Genomic DNA, 18,692 nt, shown 5'->3' on the forward strand with positions numbered 1-18,692 from the left:
CGAGTTAAAGGAAAAACAAACAGATAAAAAACCACAAAACCACACAGATAGACAGCAGTCACCATTGTGAAAATTTCTGCCTCCTGTGCTTGAAGGGCAGCCTTGTACTTGGAGACTATGGCAGGATGATGTAAACAAAACTGATTTTCACTGCAGTGCTCTCACTCACTCCCATAGCAATTCTTAACTGCTGAAAGACTGGATAGGGAAGTATGCTGAACAAAGTAATTATGTGTGATGGTTCTATTATATTTTAATTTTAGATGGCTTTGGTTTGTTTTAAATTAAGTTTAATTTTCAATTACATGTGAATAATTGAGTTAGCTGTACTTTCATTGCTATGTTATTCCTAGAAATTAAAATGACAGTTTCTGACAGATTATAATACTCTATTTCAGTGTAAATACAATTTTAATACTCGTTTTTTAAAGATAATTTTTTCCCCATGAGCTCAGTGGCACTGAATCAAGTAGCAAAATGTTTGAAATCAAGTGGTATCCCTGTCTCTAAGTGACACACATCTGTCTGTGATGGAGAGAATCAAATGCTCTTTCATGTGGCATTAGCTCGAGTGGATAACGATTATTTAGGGAAATCAGAATGTGGTTCACACTCCTGCCAGCTACACTTCCAAAACGAGCAGGTCACCATCCTGGGAAGACGTGCAGAGCATGGGATATAATAACCCAGAAGAAAATCCTCCTTCCTCAATAAGCCCTCAAAGAGAACTGCTAAGCTGCTGATCAAGGACCTATTGATTTGGACCCAGCTGAAGGCCTGTCAATCCATTTGCAATGGGCTCAGCAGGGTGATGCATAACTAGGTAAAAATTAATCACTTGCTGACGGCAAGAATCACTGATACAGATTCATGCAACTGTCTGGTTACTTGTGCTTCCTCGTGCTATCGTCTCAGGCAAAACTACAAATAAGCCTTGCTGAGACTCTGCAGAAAAAAACCCAACCAAACAGCACCCATTAGAATATCTACATTCCAACTATCTTAATTCTGGTTAGATTTGCTGTGACAAGGGTCAGAGTGACATACTAACTACTGTCAGCAAACAGATTCACACAGATGAAGGCAGGCAAGCAAAAAACCATGCAAGAGACCTCAGCTTCTCCAACTCCATGGGAAATTATTTTCCCTACAGTTCTCCAAAGAATCAGAAAATGCTGAGGGTCTGCTCAATGGCAGCAGTCTCACAGACAGGCAGACCAGCGTTTGTACCATCCATTCTAAGAGGACAATACCAGGCTGGTGAGCAAAGCATGCATCGTAACTGTGCTCTCACACCAGTAACAAAAAAGGGAAAGCCAAAGGCTAAGCCTTCAGTGCAGGTTTCTGGGGGAAATGATCCACACTTGTATATCTTCTTCTTATATATGTATATAAGTTTTAATTAATTTCTGTTGATAAGCAATGCTAAAATGTCAAAGCATTGAAAAAATACATTAAACTTTTGTGATTTTCTGTTTTCATTAAATATATTAAACATTTTTAGCTTTTTTTTGCTTTGTTCTTACTGAGACAGTTAGAAACATTCAAAAATAGTCATCATCCTCAAAGAAAATTTCTCCCTTTTTGAAAACAGGAAAATGTAAAATTGTTTGTAATTTTTCCCACAGTAGAGTTCATTAAATAGAAAAAAGCTACTGTAGTACTTTAGGCAAATGATAACTGATCAAACAACAATAACAATGTTATCATCCAGGTCTCTGAGCCAGCAGAGTGTGTTTTCTGCCTTTGCTGGAGGAATGAGAGTTTCGGGGCAGGAGGCTGCACTGAAGGTGGGGGTGTCCCTGCGGCCGTGCACGAAGGGGCAGTGCCTGTGCCCAGCCGCACACGGACTCACTGCCTCACAGCAAGGGGCTCGCAGCGCTCCGGCCCTGACAACCACCAGAAGAACCTCCGGACACGTGCTTCCAGGGAGGCTCCTTGCAAAGCAGCTTCTCGTCTGTGACTAATGCCTTGATTCTGTAACACCTACAATATGTTTGAGGAGGTGACACTGAATGTATTGTTCCACTTCCCATATTTAAGCATTAGTTTATCTGAGCATTAGATGTAGTGATCACCGTTTGCATTCAATCAGAAGTAATTCTTCTACAATCCCCCAGAAGCAGATTTAAGCAGAAGAGTAGGACATGAATACAAATTGAAGTGTTTCACATTGAAACAAAAGTGCTTATGATTTTTTATGAGCTGACTCTCCTAGGTATGTGTTTGTGGTATGTGTGTGAAGCAATGATGCCTCTTCTATCTCCTTTAACAGACTGTATAATCAAGAATGAACAATTATGCCAAAAACTAACTATAAGCTGATGTAAGCACATGGGCTCTCATCAAACCATCCCAAAGAGACAAGTATGGACACCGATGGATGCTTTTGGACATCAAGCACTACAGTATTTGGAGACCTCTCAACTAAAATATTTTGAACAGAAATGGACACAATCCTCTCCCCCACCTGCCCATAGTATGATGAGCTAAAGCATCTTTGCGTTTCGCTTTTAGCTGTGAGCTCAGTGAGAGGTGATCTCCCTGAAGAGCTGCAGGGAGCAGGCCACGCTCCCTAGGCCATGGTGCTGTGTGCACACCAGGGCACATAACAATTGAAGACTTGGTACCAACATGCTTAAGATCAAGAAAAAAGCAGTAATGTTGAGAAACAAATTTTTCTGACATTGTGAAGAATCTGTTCTGCGTCTCACAAGTAATCAAGATGGAATAATAGAAAAAAAATACTCTTTAAATTCTGAAAAGGAAAGCTCTCCCAGTTTTAACAATACAAGCAGAATTCATAGCAATATCCACACTTACTATTGCTAGAATGCTTTATTGCCATCATTACTTTTGGCATATACAGAATAGAACAATAATTACTGTGTCAGACTCAAGAAGATTTCTGAGACAGTTAACCCTGATAGTCACTAAAAACTGATACGATGGGCAACAAGAATGTCACATGCTGCCAGAGGAATTCAAAATACTTATGACCATTAAAATTTGGAAATGGCAGAAGGAGAGAGTGCCTAATCTATCTCTTTCGAGTTCAGTCATGCTGGATGGGGGAGTATAAGAAACTTCATTGTAACAAGGAACAATGACTGTGCTTGGGAAGGTTTGGGCACTGCTGACAGAAGTAGCAGTATGAAGGAATGCCAAGCAGAACCATGGGGAATAAATGCAGTTTAGCTGTCACACAGAGCACTGCCAAGAACCCACTGTGCAAATAAGTAATACTGAATAGCTACAGAAAGCACTGATAATCACATACAGTAATTATCTCATCTCACAGGAGATGAACCATGATGCATCTCCTAATCCAATGCTTCCTTCTGAAACCTTCCCTCTCAGTATTCTACTGCCTCCATTAGTCCTGACATGCTCCATGGTGTATTTATATTTGATTTTTTCAAAACTAGAATACTTATAAAAAATTAGTAAGACCAGCAGAATCATAAGCTACTACATGATGGGTAGATCTCTGTAAGCCCTGGCCAATTTCAGGCGACTTTTGCATGAAATAATGTCAGTCTCCCCTGAAACAGGAAATATAGTTTGTGACTGCACTTGGATGAAGCTGAGCCTTCAAACTCTTCCAGGTACTATCCAGAATATCTCCATTTCTCAGTTATTCCTGCAAAAGAACAAGACTCCCTGCAAAAGAACAGGACTCTCTAATCTTGACTGTGGTAGGATGAGAGCTTCCTTTCTGTAGGAGACTGCCAGCTACCTGAAACACCAATTGTCTTGTAGGAAATAAAGAAGGTCAGAGACAGAATAGAGTAAGAAGCAGATGGGTGAGTGATGACGTTTCTTGGCTTCCATTCTTTTCATTAATTCTGAGGATGATTATAAGGTAAAAGCACCAAGTCTATACTGCTGAGCAGGCTCTGGCAAGGATCCCTCAAGGAGACACTGCAACTACAGCTTGACTGCATGGGTACCCATGCAGAACAGCTAAACCATCTGCATGCACCACAAGGAAACAGAAGTGTCATGCAAACAGTGATCTGACCTTGTCACTAAGCAGCAGCAGCCCAATTCAGAGTATTACAAGAACTTATGCCTATTTAGCTAGAGCTCCACCAGAACTCAGACAGTGGCAGCACAGTGAGCATGCCAGGAGCATTTGTTCTCCATAGAGAAAGCACTGGAACAGCAAGTAGCAGATCTGGAAACAGCAAATAACATGCTTCCAGGTCTGTATGATGCATCATGTGCTTACTCATTTAGGGGTGAGTTTATTACAAAATAGCAATGAGTGGGGTCCTATCTAGCAGGCATTTCTAATGAAGTCATTCTTTAAGGCTGGAGTTTTTAATAGCTTGCTCCCAATACCTACATAGTTACTATTTTTTAGTACCAGTCACATAGCTGTATTGCTTCCCCCTTGCACTGCCTTAGCCTTTGGTAACTTCAGACAGATAGAATTTGTGCTACTCCCAGCAGCTAATTTCTGACAGTGGGCTGTCTTTAATATTGGTACAGGAGCGTGCAGTCTGAAAATAAGGAAAAACCGTTTTAAAATAAGCAAAATGTAAATTTATGTGCATTCAGAATATTGAACTGGAATAGTGCTAACTGAAATGTAGTGAAAAGCACTCGTATCAACAGAATGAAGAGGCAAATAGCACACAAATTATTTAGCATCACTTTCTCTCCAGTGGAGAACAAATGATGTAAAATAAAAAGAGAGCTAAAAAGCAAGAATTTTTGTAGTAATGGTAGTTAATTGAGATTCTTAATTTAGACCTTAGTTCCCTGAAGTATTATTCTTAACGCCTTTTATTTAACAGGGCCTGTTCTCTATCTAAAACTTTAGATTAAAAAAATATATTTAAAAAAGCTTAAAATATACATAGAAACTCAAAACCCAAAGCATTCACATGTAAGTAACTTCTTCATCAATTATTTGCTAATCCATTTTTAAAATTTCTGGAAGTGGAAACAGAAGAAAGCATTTCCAAGCCAATTACCAAAGTCTTCACTTTATTGTCCTTGCATCCCATCCTCTCTATCTGGAAAGCAGAAAGGCTTTGCAACACAGATAAAGATGAACCCATAAAATGGGATCTCAGCAAGTGGTATTGTTTTGTGGTCAGTCCCCAGTTTAATTATCTAGAGAGGAGCTGCATGACAGCAAACAGCTAACATCTACTGCCATAAGAATACGGGCTCAGAAGGAAAGAAGCTCATTCACATAAGAGTCCTGGGCAGTTCACAAAAGGCAGTGGTTACCCTCAAGCAGAGTAAATATTATTCCTGCCACCATCCTCCCACACTCTCCCATAGGTTTCCCCACAGCATCTCAAACTAGGCCAACTCTCAGGAAAAGAACATTGTTGATCATGAGTGAGAGGTTCTTAAACCAGAAAGAAACATGAAGTTAACATAAATCTTTATTCCCAGAAAAAAATTTGAAGATTTCAATATCCAGAGAATGTATACTTATTACCTGTGATGGCTTTTGAGCCACAGAAATGGCTTCTATTGCATGAGAGCCTAGCATGCAAATAAAACATGTTCTTAATGTGGCATGTTCCAGGCCAGCTGACAGCTTGTTTTGTTTTTACATTTTACAGAAAGTTTACTGAATGGATTATTTTGAAGATACATATTCATCATCTAAATGCTTGTTCAAGAAAATGAGATTCTGACCTCCTTACAACAAGATATCAGCAGAAATAGCTTAGACATATTTGGCTCAAAAAAGGCACATTAGACCATTGTGAAAAGAAATATTTTGTCCCTTCAAGGAAAGGAATAAAAACCCCAGGACTAGCAGCAATTCTTATTAAAGAACAACCTCCACCACTTTCAAGTGAATGAGACAGATTGGGCAGTGGTTGAAAACCCTTATGCTGAAAAAAAAAATATCAGAATTAATATGGAATTAAAATAATACCACAGAAAAATACTTTTGGTGCTCTATCAGTGTAGGATTGTTTACCATCTTCAAATATGGGCATAACCCAATAGATTTTAATGAATAATGCCAGATACAGTCATCAGAAAAAGTAAACCTTCCTTTAAACTGCATTACTAGTTCAAAGCTCCCCCTTGGTAAAAACGTCTAAAATATTTTCTGTATCCGTTTGCTCATAAAGTTAGTCAGACAATCTTACCTAACACACACCATCTCCAAAAATATAAACGGTTATCACAGTAAACTAAAATAAATTTTATTTTGATACTTAAGCAAAAAGTCTTGGCATACCCAGGAGACTCTCACTAGCATACACCTTAGTCTAAAATCCCATGAGTTCTGACGAGAGATCATGGGGTTAGTGCAGTTACTGTATGGCCCATGTCACTCTCACTTCCAGGGGGGTACCCTGTCCCGGGGTTAGCTCATGTCTGATGATAGAAGTCCCATAGCTGATCCAAAAGGGACTGCATCCCATGCTCTACACCAGGCTGAGGACATACCACAAACAAATAGGATAAATGCCACTTGTACCTGAATTGCAAAGCCCCTTGGGCCAGGGGTTAGACTTTCTTTCTAAGCATTCTAAGAACTTTGTACGTTCTGTGGACTATCAGGCAGAGCATTAATCACATTACTTGAGGAACACAAGGGAAGAGAGCCTCAGATCTACTCAGCCTATCTCCGTGGGCTTAAGAGCAGCTACAGCAGTGAAATGATGACATGAAGAACCTCCCAAGGGTGTCACTGAATTAAATTCTTTCCTTCTTTCTCCTTCACTGACATGTTTCTTTATTTTAAATCTGATTACCTTGGCACTCTTGTCAGAATAGTCTGTGATCATCCTTCCAGAGTGCTACGTTTTATTTGTTTTTTAAAAAGTCAGACATTACCTTTTCTAAAGGGCTTTCTACTCTGGGTATGCTGATCATGGGCATCTGGGTCAGATTATCCAGATGAGAGTGTTCATGTTCTGGCTGACGTCCTCTGAAGTTATTTACCACACAAACAACCTAGAAAGGATTTGAAGATAAACAGAATACCTAAGGAACAACTCAGTTTTTCAAGCTTTGATCCTGACAATTACCATTAGGCAGAAATGACACCAGCTTTAGTCACAGCTTTACAGTAGAAACACTGAAATGTGAAGTTCATGTTTTACAGAAAATCCTTAATTAATATTTCAAGACAAAAGACGTTCAACCAATTTATTGGTACATGCGTCATCTGAGAAGCAAAAAAACCTCTTATCTAAAAGAAAATCCATTACAGAAGCTGCATAATAGAACACCAATTATTAAAAATCCCATGAAGAAATATCTTGCTGCATCACATGGCATTAACCTTAAACTCCTGGGGGAAGGCCAGTGCCATCTCAGAAAGGGAATAAGAAGGCAAGGACCATGCCCAAGTCTCAATGTAACTTTAAATCTGCTCAGGGCAGCAGACTCTCACACAGGGACTCAGGAATGTGATATGTAACAGTTTGTGCTTCTACCAATTCGGACACTCAGCTGAGCAGCAATGTTTGCCAACTGCATTTTCTTCAAAACACAACTAAATTTGATGCCATGCTACTGGACACCTTGTGTGGAAAGAAACATTTGGAAATGCAAGCAGATGTATTTTAAAGGAAACTTGCAGCTCCCCTTGCATGTGTAGAGGAGTGAAAACACCCACCCCAGCCATCCCTGGGAGGGTTCTCAGCCAAGCCAGGCTTTCAGATCCAGGACCTGGAGACCAAGACCCTGCGACCCAAGAGTCAAGCTCAAAAGTGTTTTCATGGGGAAAAACTTCAAAGGTTTATTTAGTACTATTACAAGCTGCCAGGCAGACAAACCTACAGGCATTAACCAGCAGTGACTGTTCTATTCTACAGTCTTGCACTGCAGATATATTAGTGAAGGTGATTAATAGATTAGAAATAGTTTTCTGACACACACTGTAGTCACTGGCAACTGTGATTAACTATTTGGTTTTGGAACACAGCTCCAGAAAAAGAAAAGGCTAAATAAAGATTTTTTGATACAGAATAGTATGAAATTTCAACATAAACCTGAATCACCATGAAATAAATTCATTAGAGTTACTGTAAAGTCAGAAAAACAAATGCTACCTCTTCTCTGATTAGTGTGGGTACCACTACATCGAATTTAATACTTTATACATTAAATCATAACTATGTGGTATTCTGAGGAATATATACTTCCTGCAAGTGGGCCTTGCTTCAAAAATTAATTTGAAATGTTACAGTCCGGTTCATATGGAAGTCAAACAGATAACAGGATCAGTCCTGTCTTGACTTCACATTTCTGTGTGTATGTAAATATTACTAAGGAAACTGATGACTAATTAAATAACTTTTGTTATTTAGTTATCTGAAGGTTTTTTTAGAGATACAAACTTATCCATTGATTTTTTTCAAACAGAAGTGACACAGACACACACTTACCAAAAATACTGCTATAGATATTCCAATTACAAATCCTGCTATTACATCTGACCAGTGATTTCGATACTCTGCTACTCTGTTGATTCCAGTAAGGAAGGCCAAGCACATTAAACCCAAACACAGAACAGGTTTTGCAAGCCTTGTTCCTCTGGCTTTCACTGTGTTGGTGATATACATCTGAAAATTAGAAAGGAAGAAAGTGTAAGAGTGATGGATGTCTCCCACTAATTGGTGAATAAAAGCTCTATATTTTATTTGAATAGACTATGTGTATTTGGTGCCTTTTCCAGAGTGGGGAGAGGGTGTGAAGAAACTAGGAGGTAGAGTAGTAGATAAAGTCATCACATCCTTTTCCTGGGGATATAGAAAAAGAATCAGACCATACAGCAAAACTGAATTTTACATGAACCTGAAAAGTGTACAGGAAACCAGGCAAATAGGAAAATCCTATCCAATTACTCTCCATCTGTGTATTTATTTATTAATGCATAGAAGTAGAGACTGATTTTTCACTGTGCAGTGTTGACAGTAACAGAAAAATATCTTTACCCTTAAGTACTATTAGTACCATTACCAGCTGCCAGGCAGAGTAAGCAAGGGAATAAAGAAAGATCTTGTTTTTATTAGCAAAAGTATTTATTCCTTATACACCACTTCTTCACGTGACTAATTAGCAATTTGTCAAAAATCAGTGAAAAGTTTTAGTTTTAACCAGTGAATATAATAAGTTTCAACAAGTGATGGATTAACATAACTCCATGCTTCACATAAATCAATCTAAATGCTGCAGGCTTTATGCATCAGCCTGAGAAATCCATTTGCTCTGCTGCAGCCCAATTCTCCCTGTGCAATACTACTGAATTAAAAGCAGTGCCTGATAACAGAGCAGCTCTTCTGCCCTAAGAGTGCATTAGTGACTACCAGGTTTAACCCAGCACTTTCCAAGCTCTGATAAGCCAATGGAAGAAATTAATACCAACTATTTGACTTTCCATTCTCTTGAATCTTGGCATTAAGACCGCTTGGAACACTCCTCCTCACCCTCCAAAAGTAAATTATACTTCAACTAACAAGATTTTTGACAAAAAACGTTTCTACTCTCTGCAGAAGATGTTTCTGTAATTAAACTACTGAAACCCTGACTCTTCAAATTTTAAAGAGGATTTAAGTTTTCGAAGAGAAGAATGCAAGTATTCCCTATGGAGTTTCATTGCCAATTCCAAGTTTGTAATGCCATCATTTTGGACTGCGAAGGAAAACAGATGAGTCTGCATTGAAGAACCAGTACCACTTCCTTGGCCAACAAATGGGCAGTCCTTTGGGTCTGGAGATTTTTTTTGTACTGTCTGAAACTTCGGTGGAATTTACCAGGGAATCAGCTTACAATATCCTGCAATAATCCTGCCAAGAAGCAGTTTAGAAACTGGTTACAGTTGCAATAAATTAAGCAACTAAGTAGTGGTCAGCACTCGTCTACAAAGAGTAACATCTAACAGTAATTTTGTTCAAAAAACTAGAGAAAGATCCATGCTTAGAGGATGAAACACTTTTAAAATCTTTAAATTGTTTATCTTAAATCGTAATCTTAAAATAACATCAGAGAAGTGCAACACACAAACCTTCAGTGCACTTTGTATGGTGAACAGGAAACTAGTAGAAAGATTTCCACTAATTCAGACAAAGCAAAAGTTTGGAAAAAAGATTTTGGGGTTTTTCTCCAAGGCACATTCTCCTCTTTTCTTCTTAGACCATTTCAGAAACCACCTCTCTCTCTCTTTGCTGATTATTCTTCTATCTTAGCTCTTTGTATTTTATGCAGGCTGTCTTCAGTGAGTTACTCTTACCATGCAGAAAGGTGATAACTGCAACTTTCATATCCAGCTTTTTAGCCCCACTGGTTTTCTCCAAGCTATAGACAGAGTACTGCTCACTGAATTAACTCAGCAACTATCTGTTCTACTAAGTCTCATTGTTCTACTGGATACTACCACCATTATCCACATTCACACCACAAGTTAGGACAGCTGGTGCTAGGAAAAACATTGGAATATTTTTAATACACAATAAGAAAATCGAATTTTAAATACAGCTTGGGTGAAGTTGACAAAGGGGAATTAGTAGGAAGGTATCCTGCATTTAATTCTGTATTGTGTTATAATAAATTGAAATGACTACTGAGAGGGAAAAACTTGCCTGTTTAAGGCAGGTCATGTTGACATATTTCAGTTATCTATAACAACTGGTCATTGCCCAAGAAGATTATCTCAATTTTTAATAAGAAGAAACACATTATAGTACTAATAATTGATTCTGCTTCAATCAAATTTCAACATTTTTAATACAAAGCTGAACCCAAAAGATGTTAAGCATAAAATTCTCTGCATGTTTGTACAACCAAGCATGTCCTTCAAATCCTAGCACTGAAGAAAAATAATTGCAGATTCATGCTGTGCCTCACATGAGTAGAGACCTCCATTTGCCAAGTCCTCTCCCTTATGGGAGCAGTCATGGTTGTCATGCCCAGTCCACTGCTGAAAATAACCTGAGAGTTCTGCCAGCACAGATACCATTTCTATCTTTTCTTTAAAGAACAGGTAGCACTCATGTAAGGAATAGCATTATATTACAAGAGAATCAATAAAAACAGGCCAAACTTTCCTGAAACAGTGCAACAAAAACTCTGTATAGCAAATATAGCCTCCTCTAAGGCAGGATTCATAAATATCCATTTTGAAATTTGGCCTCTTGCAGCTCTAGTATAATATATTAACATAGTCAACAACCTGATTTACACTAAGAATAAAATATAATTAAGCAGCTGTTTTCTTCCTGATTCTGGTGGAAAAACTATAAACCAGGACACTCAGTAACTGACAAAGAATAAACAGCCTGAAAAGATGACAAGATGCTTCACTTACTTTTAATAAATATTAAATGCAGTATCAATAAAGGAAAATAGCTCAGTGATTTAAAAGAATAAAAATTAATGACAATATAACATTTTACAGGGCTAAAGATGTTTACTGAACAACTTCATCTCCATTCCTTTTAAGAACAAAAAATGGGAGAGGAGTTTTCTAATGAAAGAAAACTTTTAACTTAGTCAACAGCAAGACCAACAGCAGATTTTGTATGTAGGTCAAGGATTGATACAGTAGTTAGAATTAATATAGCAGGCTACACCTTCTCTTGCAACATGAGAACAGTAGTGAATCTTCTCTCGAAGATTCTCTGCTACAGCTGTTCCTTTTTCCTGAAATAAGATTTTAGTATTAAAAGATACAGAGTTGTCACCAGTAAGCAGACACAGGCAGAGTCATGTAAGGAGGTGGATTATTACCTGATAACACAATATAACAATATTTACTAGATTTTCAGAAAAACACAAAACATTTAACCTTCAGTCTTCAAGATATTGGAAGTGAAGCTGTAAGAGAACCTCATAAATTGAAAGAAAACCTTTAATTGAAGTGGGTTTGAAAATACGAATTTGAAAGAAACTATCACCATCACCACCAAAGACAAAGCAAGATACCTGTGAGGTTTCTGATGTGACTGACTGAGGCCATAGTGGAAGGAACAATCACAGCCTTGCCATTTAGCTTCTACTGGGAAAGTACTTCCAAAGTGTCAGGTTGCAAGTCTCATGTGAAGTTTGTCCTAAATCTGCTACAAATAATATCATTCCAAAACACGTTAACATAAAGAGCAGGCACTGTATGTGAAGTGCAGGACAAAGTGAATTCCTGGGCTATGCTGCAAGCTCTTTCTAGGCATCTTTCAGCTATCTTTAGGCCCACCCACACCAACATCTATGCACACAAACACAGGTGTAACAGGTCTCAGAATCCCATTTTAGCTACACTGGAGCTACACATCAGGCTGGGTGCTCCAGCCAGGAGAGAAGATAAATTTTTTTGTTGATTTTATCAGCCTGGGGCCCAGGGATGCAGGTAAGAAGATCCCTTCTGTGTCTGCTATTTCATTTCTCCATTATTTAGATGGCACGGGAGACTGACAAAGACCCACCAGTGGGCAGTGAATTATGACTCATAAGACAACAAGAAGAATGAGGAAGAAATCATTGTACAGGCACCCATCCCAGGCAGCACTTCAAACATAAATTATCTCATGTTTTCTTTTGCTTTTACAATGTGCTAGCATTAAATATATAATATTGAACTATTTAAGTACTATAAGTAATGTTATAAATGTTCCACCCAAGGGATTTTCAATATTCATCAGACCTACAAAGAAAAGAGACACTCATACCAAAAAGCTGAAAAAACAGTGGGCTGTTGTAGTCCATAAACAGTTTAGTTAAGTTAGAATCCTGTTTGATAATCTAAAGTCTTTTCAGCTCGCTTTGGTAATTAATGGGTTAAACTATTTCTAGAGCAAACCAAAATCATTCTCAAATCATCTGGGTCCTTCTGCAAGTGTCCACTGAAGATTTCTTTTAGTGTTTCTGAAGCCTCCTTCAGCTTTCTTTATATGTTTTGATCTAATTATTTATGACCCTACACAAAAATTAGTTTTCAAAGTCAGGAGCTGGCTTGGCAAAAGAAAAAGAAAGCTCTATAATTTTGGACCTTACTATTAATTTTCCCACTATAAGCTCCCCACAGCTGTAGCTGTAAAACAACTGGAGAAGATAAGAGAGAACTTTCACTGTACCAAGGCTGTTTTCTTGAGGAACTGAATTGTAATGAAAAGCTGACTGACACGAAATTTATAGAGGTCTTTAGATAAATTCCTGGATCAAATGGTAATATTACTTTATTATTTGGTCTGGAAGAAACCAATACACTCAGTACTTGAAGCTCACGACAAATGTTTTATTGTCAATATTGAGGGATACTTGCTGCACCAGATACTGAAAAGAAATTCCACATTCCTAGCACTGTCCATGAAAGGCAGCCAGAAGAATCTTTTTGTTTCCATTTATTGTTAGGAAATTAAGTCAATTCAATGAAGTGGCTCTGGTAGTCCTTTTCCTCCTGAACACTCCCTTAAGTGTGTCTGAGAGGCCTTCATACCTTCACCAGCTGCCCCTTTAGCTGTAACATAACAGGCACTTCAAGACAAAGGACAGCTAAGTCTAGACCTACACCTACAGGTGGATCAAGGAGGGACAATGAGGAGGAGAATGTCAGCATGTTGCCAGCACTGTTATCCAGACTGTCTTGTTGTCTTTTCTCAGTGACTTACAAACACACTCAACAGTACAATCAGTGCAGCAAAATGCCAGGAGCAAGAGCCATACAGAAAATACCATCATGGGCCAAAGAAAAGCTGTGCAGAGAGGAAAAAATTATTTGTCGGATTTACAATCTGCTAGTCCTGTCTGAAGTCATAGCTGAGGCCAAGGGTACACAGTACAAAGCAACAAAAGCTGCCCACAGAATTAAGGGCTGTGTCAACTATCAAGACATGAAGCCTGTTCCTCTGTCATTACAAACCCAAAGTAAGTCTGCAATACATGCAGTAACACAAAGTTCAAACATTACCCTACTCAACTGCTTTAGTGCAATACAATAAGAACAACAAAAAAAGGGCAAAACTTTATAGAATTAATTAAAATTTCCCTTAAACCACAGCTAGCAATGACCAATCCCCTAGGTCTGCAGTACCAAAGGACAGCTGTTAGTCAGAATCCTTATATTTAAATCTATGGGAATAGGCTGACTAAATCTTCATACATCACTTTGAAATCCTACCAAAAAAAGACTCATGACTTCCATTTCCTGTGTCTCAGTTGTGGAAAACACCCCAAGTATGTGCATACTTGGCTGCTTCAAAACTTACCTCTAATTGTCCAGGCTATGTCAGCTTATTCATATCAAAATGTGGCTCATATAACTACATACTGTTTAATATTGTTTGCCTTAATACCTATGTAGCAAATATTGTTCCAGCTGAGACAGGGTGAATTGCAATGCTGATAAGAAATGAAAGCAGATGCAGTCAACTTAGTAACCCAACTCAATCAAAAACAAACAAAAGATCTCAAATGAGCAGACACCTAAGGAAAATTCCAGGCACCAGCCAGATTAATTAGATTTCAGAACAGATTTACAGTAGTTCATTTTGAAAACACTGGTACACTGGAAAGAATGAACCTGGAAGTCTGAAGAAGAAAGGCAATGCATCTGTGTTTGGAGCAGGGTAGAGAAAACACCTAACCACAGCACTGCCATTCCACATTTCCATTGCTTAAGTCTCAAAAGGTACTGGAAGTAATGGAAGCAAACATTACAAAGCTCTAAATATCAGCAAAACAACTGTTTGAAAACGACTGTACTTTGAAGCAGGAGGGGAATTCTGAGTTACCATAGCAGCCACCCACTCTCAAAAGGGGGGAGAGGGGAAAAGCAGAAGACTCATGAACTTAGATGAAAAAAGAAGCTATTGTTAACAAGACAATATGCACAGATGCTAGGTGATAAGGACGTGGCTGCACTTAAATGGAACAAGATAGGGGAATTATTAGATAAATCATAGGCTTTGTTTCGAAATGGGCTGATTGGTGAAATCACACAAATCAAAAGCATTTATTTCACCACCTCAGAGAGCAAGGACCCTTGGGTCAGCTCTTTGTGTGGTTTTTTTCCTTTAAACTGGTTTTGTTTTGTGCACAGCTGGCTGAAATATCCAGAGAGGATTCCATAACAATCTCTCCCTCCCTCCAAAATTTCTGTTAACCAAAAACAAAGTGTATTTTGTACTAAAGATTATATGCTAATGAAACAGTGAGTAATATATGGAGGTATTTATGTCCATGCTCTCAATAACTGTTGTAGCATAGCTCATACAAAGACTAGGCTACTGTTTTAAATCTTCTACTCCAGTGAACAGTGATGAGAAAATTGTTATTTAGGGCCAACTATCCTGATAAACATGATTGGAGTGTAAGGACATGACCCCAGATATTGGAACATTGAATATTTTTTTCCCTTGGAGTGTAATAAACAGTATTTTTAGCTTCAGTCATGCTTAGGATTTAAGGAAAAAAAAAACCAGAACAATGAACCTGTCAATATTGTAACAAGGAGCTACTACAGGAACCCAGAAGTCCTGAGAGTAGTTTATAGTGCTTTAGTTAAATGATAGCAGTGTCAAGCACCATGCAGCAGTACAGTAATGACATAGGATATATTCATTTCTGTAGTTACTGAAAGGGCAAATAGTAATGAAATGGATCTCAGCAGCTTTAATTTTTTATATTGCTAACTGTATATTGAGCATAGACAAGGTCTGCATAAAGTATTCTTGCACACGTCAAAAGCCACTTAGATATTAAACCTTACTGATGTCTACTTTTTGTTTTTAAAATGTATTAATATTATTTTACTTTCTGCTTTGCAGTAGCTGAATAGCTGGTTTCCTAGTTACTCTGACTCATGGCAACAGTGGAAATCCAACTTTACAGATGGATGAGAAAAATAGGAGCAATTAAAATGAAAAATTTTGAGTATTTTCTAAAATAGTTTGCATCAAATTTAGAGTGTTTCATCCTTAGATATATCCCCAAATAAAGACAATACTAGTAAAAGATTTATACTTGCCTCAAGTTAGAATAGAATATTATTGCTCATCTCTTATTTGCAAACACTTGCCTGCACTAACTGATGACCAACATCCCTTAAACAGACATTGCTCACAAGGAACCTGGTAAATGTTACCAACAGTGCTTCAGATTTTAAGTAACTGATTCTAAAACCCTCTGCAGAAGCACTCAGTTGACACATTGTCTGTGGCTGGGGCTAGGACCTTTGCCATGCTGTCAAGTATCAGTTTCCAGATCAATCAGGAATTAAAAGTTAGCTCAACTGGTATTTGTTCAAAAGCAATATTCACACTGTAGACAGGCATATCTACATGCATATATACATATATATATATACACACACACACATCTATGGGCAGCCCACTGCTCAAATACTGAGGGAATGTAAGGGCTGACTCCTGCAATGAGCACAAAGCTACACACACCTGCCAAGTTTCCCACGGACACTATGAAGGCAGTCCTGGGCTCATCCAAAGGGCTGCACGGGGCTGTGATTACCAGCACAGGTCAGGTAAGACACTCCCACAGGCATCTGCTGGGGACAACTTGGCCCCAGCACAGAAACAAGATGTGCTTGCTCCCGCTTGAGACTAGAACAATATGCACTCCAAACTAAGCCAGAGTTAACTTGAGTGAGACTAAATGGTGACTCTTCCTCTCCCCTGCCCCTCTATAACCTATACAACAGCTCTGATCCAGGCAGTAAACACCAGGTTTTATCCCAGCACTGCTCATTACTCCCTGTAAAATAGAGGAGAGAGGGAAAAAATGGTGAATTGTCTTGTAGCCCACTTTATTGCTTAAGAGCCAAGCTGACTTTGTGTGAGGTTCCTATAAATACCAATTCTGGTACCAAAAGACACACAAGGATCTTGAGAAGCATGCAGAGGTCAGACATACATATAGCTCACCCTGCTGCTTCAACCTCAACAAAGAATATGGCCATGTGTGATTCTACTGATCTGCACCGGGTTAAAACTCAGAGTGGTACCATTACCAGCCAGAGGAAATCTCTACTTTTACTTCTTAGCACCCAGCAAAGGATTGTTCCATACACTCTGGAAATGGGGAAAAAGTGATCCAAACCCTTCATGGACATCTTGCCCTCTCTTAGCATTGTCTCAGCTTTCAAGGCTCAGAACCTACTACATTTTATCAGAATTAAGCCAAATGAATCATTCTCACAGTAACTCACTGAAGGTTTGCATAAAATCAGCCAATTTTGGGTCTTATCTTCTGCCCATTCCTCCCTCCTCCCCCTCACAGTGCCAGCCATTTGCTTTCAAAAACACAGTGATATTAAATAATATAATACTTACAGCCAGATACATAGCTGCATATATGCTTAGTGCTGCTTCTTTGGATGGGAAAGTCTTTCTGGCTTTCATGATAAGGTCTGGATTTCCAGTACAGGCATGTACGCTACTGATGAATTGTGTATACTGTTTACATCCAAGTGCTGTATAGTTGGGTTTACAAAGTGCAAGAAAATGGGGTGCAAGATTCCCTGTTACTACTTGTCCAGCATTTACAAAGATGTCCGTAGCGAACAGTCCAAATGCGTAAATTCCTAAAGAGAGAAACAAAGAGTTACATTTCCTGACAATTTATAGTATTTATCACAGCAATACACCAACTTCTTCCATTCAAGAACATGAAAAGTCCTCCCAGGTACTGTAACCTAAAGACCATGGCTTTCACTGGAGATGGTATTTTCCTACAAAACTGCAGCAGCAGCACTGCAATGTACCCACACACCTGATGTCTCTCCCATCTTTCACAGGAACTGTCACCCCTTATGCAAGGAGCCTGTTGTCCCAGGCCTCTAGCCATGCATATCCCGTTTGGAGTAGCTGGCTTTACTGGTACCTAACTTTTGCCCACGTTCACTAAACAGAAGTGACAGAGAGAAATTCTTCACCCAATAAATCTGCTTCAAAACCAAGGTCAGATCCTTGGTTTGGAGAATTAACTTGGAAAGTCATAGCACAGACTGGAAAAAGTTTTTTTTTCCCTTGCAGCTGTAAAGAATCTAAAGTACTGAATAATTCAACATAGCCATGCACCAGTTGTCTTCATCTGCCTGCTACTGGGTAAATCTCTATGCATGGCATATTAATCACAGTATCAACACAGTGAGCTGAAGATTTATATATTTGAGGAACTACTTATGCTAAAGAGTTTTTTTAATCAGACATATCAGCAAAGCATTAAGCACATGTACTCATTCATTAGAATGTAAATGCATATACTGATTACTTAAAAGAAAACAGATTTCTGCTTTTCTGAGGTCCCTCTCTATCCTTTTGTAAATACAAAATGAGCTCTGGAAGAACATGCAAACACAGCAGCCTGACCAGCAGGCAAAGTCAATGGGTGCTTGTTCCAATTCCACCTGAGCTATAGATTCTCCCTGTATTTCTATGGGCAGATCACTTTACCTTTCCCATACTCCAATTCATTGTGAATATAGGGTGAGTTCTGGAAAATCCCAGTTTCATGGGGCACTATGAGGACTTTAATGGCTCAACATCACAGCAGATGTAATTCCTCAGAAACATACATTTATAAAGGTCAGGATTTTTCTTAGTAAAGTTAGAGGACCAAGGGTGATTTCTGGTATCCTGGCTGGTCAGCAATGACACATAAATGCTAATTGCTCCCAAGATGCTAGACTCTGGTGAGCAGCACACTGTGCCTGGCCATGCCATTTCACAGAAGGGCCTTCCAGCCAG

General features: G+C 38.7%; 1 protein-coding gene across 2 annotated transcripts in view; it reads right to left on the reverse strand.

Moving 5' to 3' along the window:
- Positions 1-18,692, reverse strand: part of PLPPR5 (phospholipid phosphatase related 5) — a 43,172-nt gene that overhangs the window by 2,206 nt on the left and 22,274 nt on the right. Inside the window, exons 3-6 of one of the 2 annotated variants that reach the window (XM_088170034.1) lie at positions 17,277-17,527; positions 8,388-8,564; positions 6,829-6,948; positions 4-1,986 (exon numbers count right to left, since the gene is read on the reverse strand). In XM_088170034.1, the coding sequence (XP_088026160.1) occupies positions 1,852-1,986; positions 6,829-6,948; positions 8,388-8,564; positions 17,277-17,527 (683 nt within the window). In that variant the 3' untranslated portion in view covers positions 4-1,851. Of the gene's footprint in view, positions 1-3; positions 1,987-6,828; positions 6,949-8,387; positions 8,565-17,276; positions 17,528-18,692 lie in introns of those variants that run through there. The other variant, XM_014884849.2, reaches the window with a different exon arrangement.

This window comes from Sturnus vulgaris, chromosome 9 (genome assembly GCF_052056855.1).
Source record: "Sturnus vulgaris isolate bStuVul1 chromosome 9, bStuVul1.hap1, whole genome shotgun sequence".
Classification (NCBI taxonomy): domain Eukaryota; kingdom Metazoa; phylum Chordata; class Aves; order Passeriformes; family Sturnidae; genus Sturnus; species Sturnus vulgaris.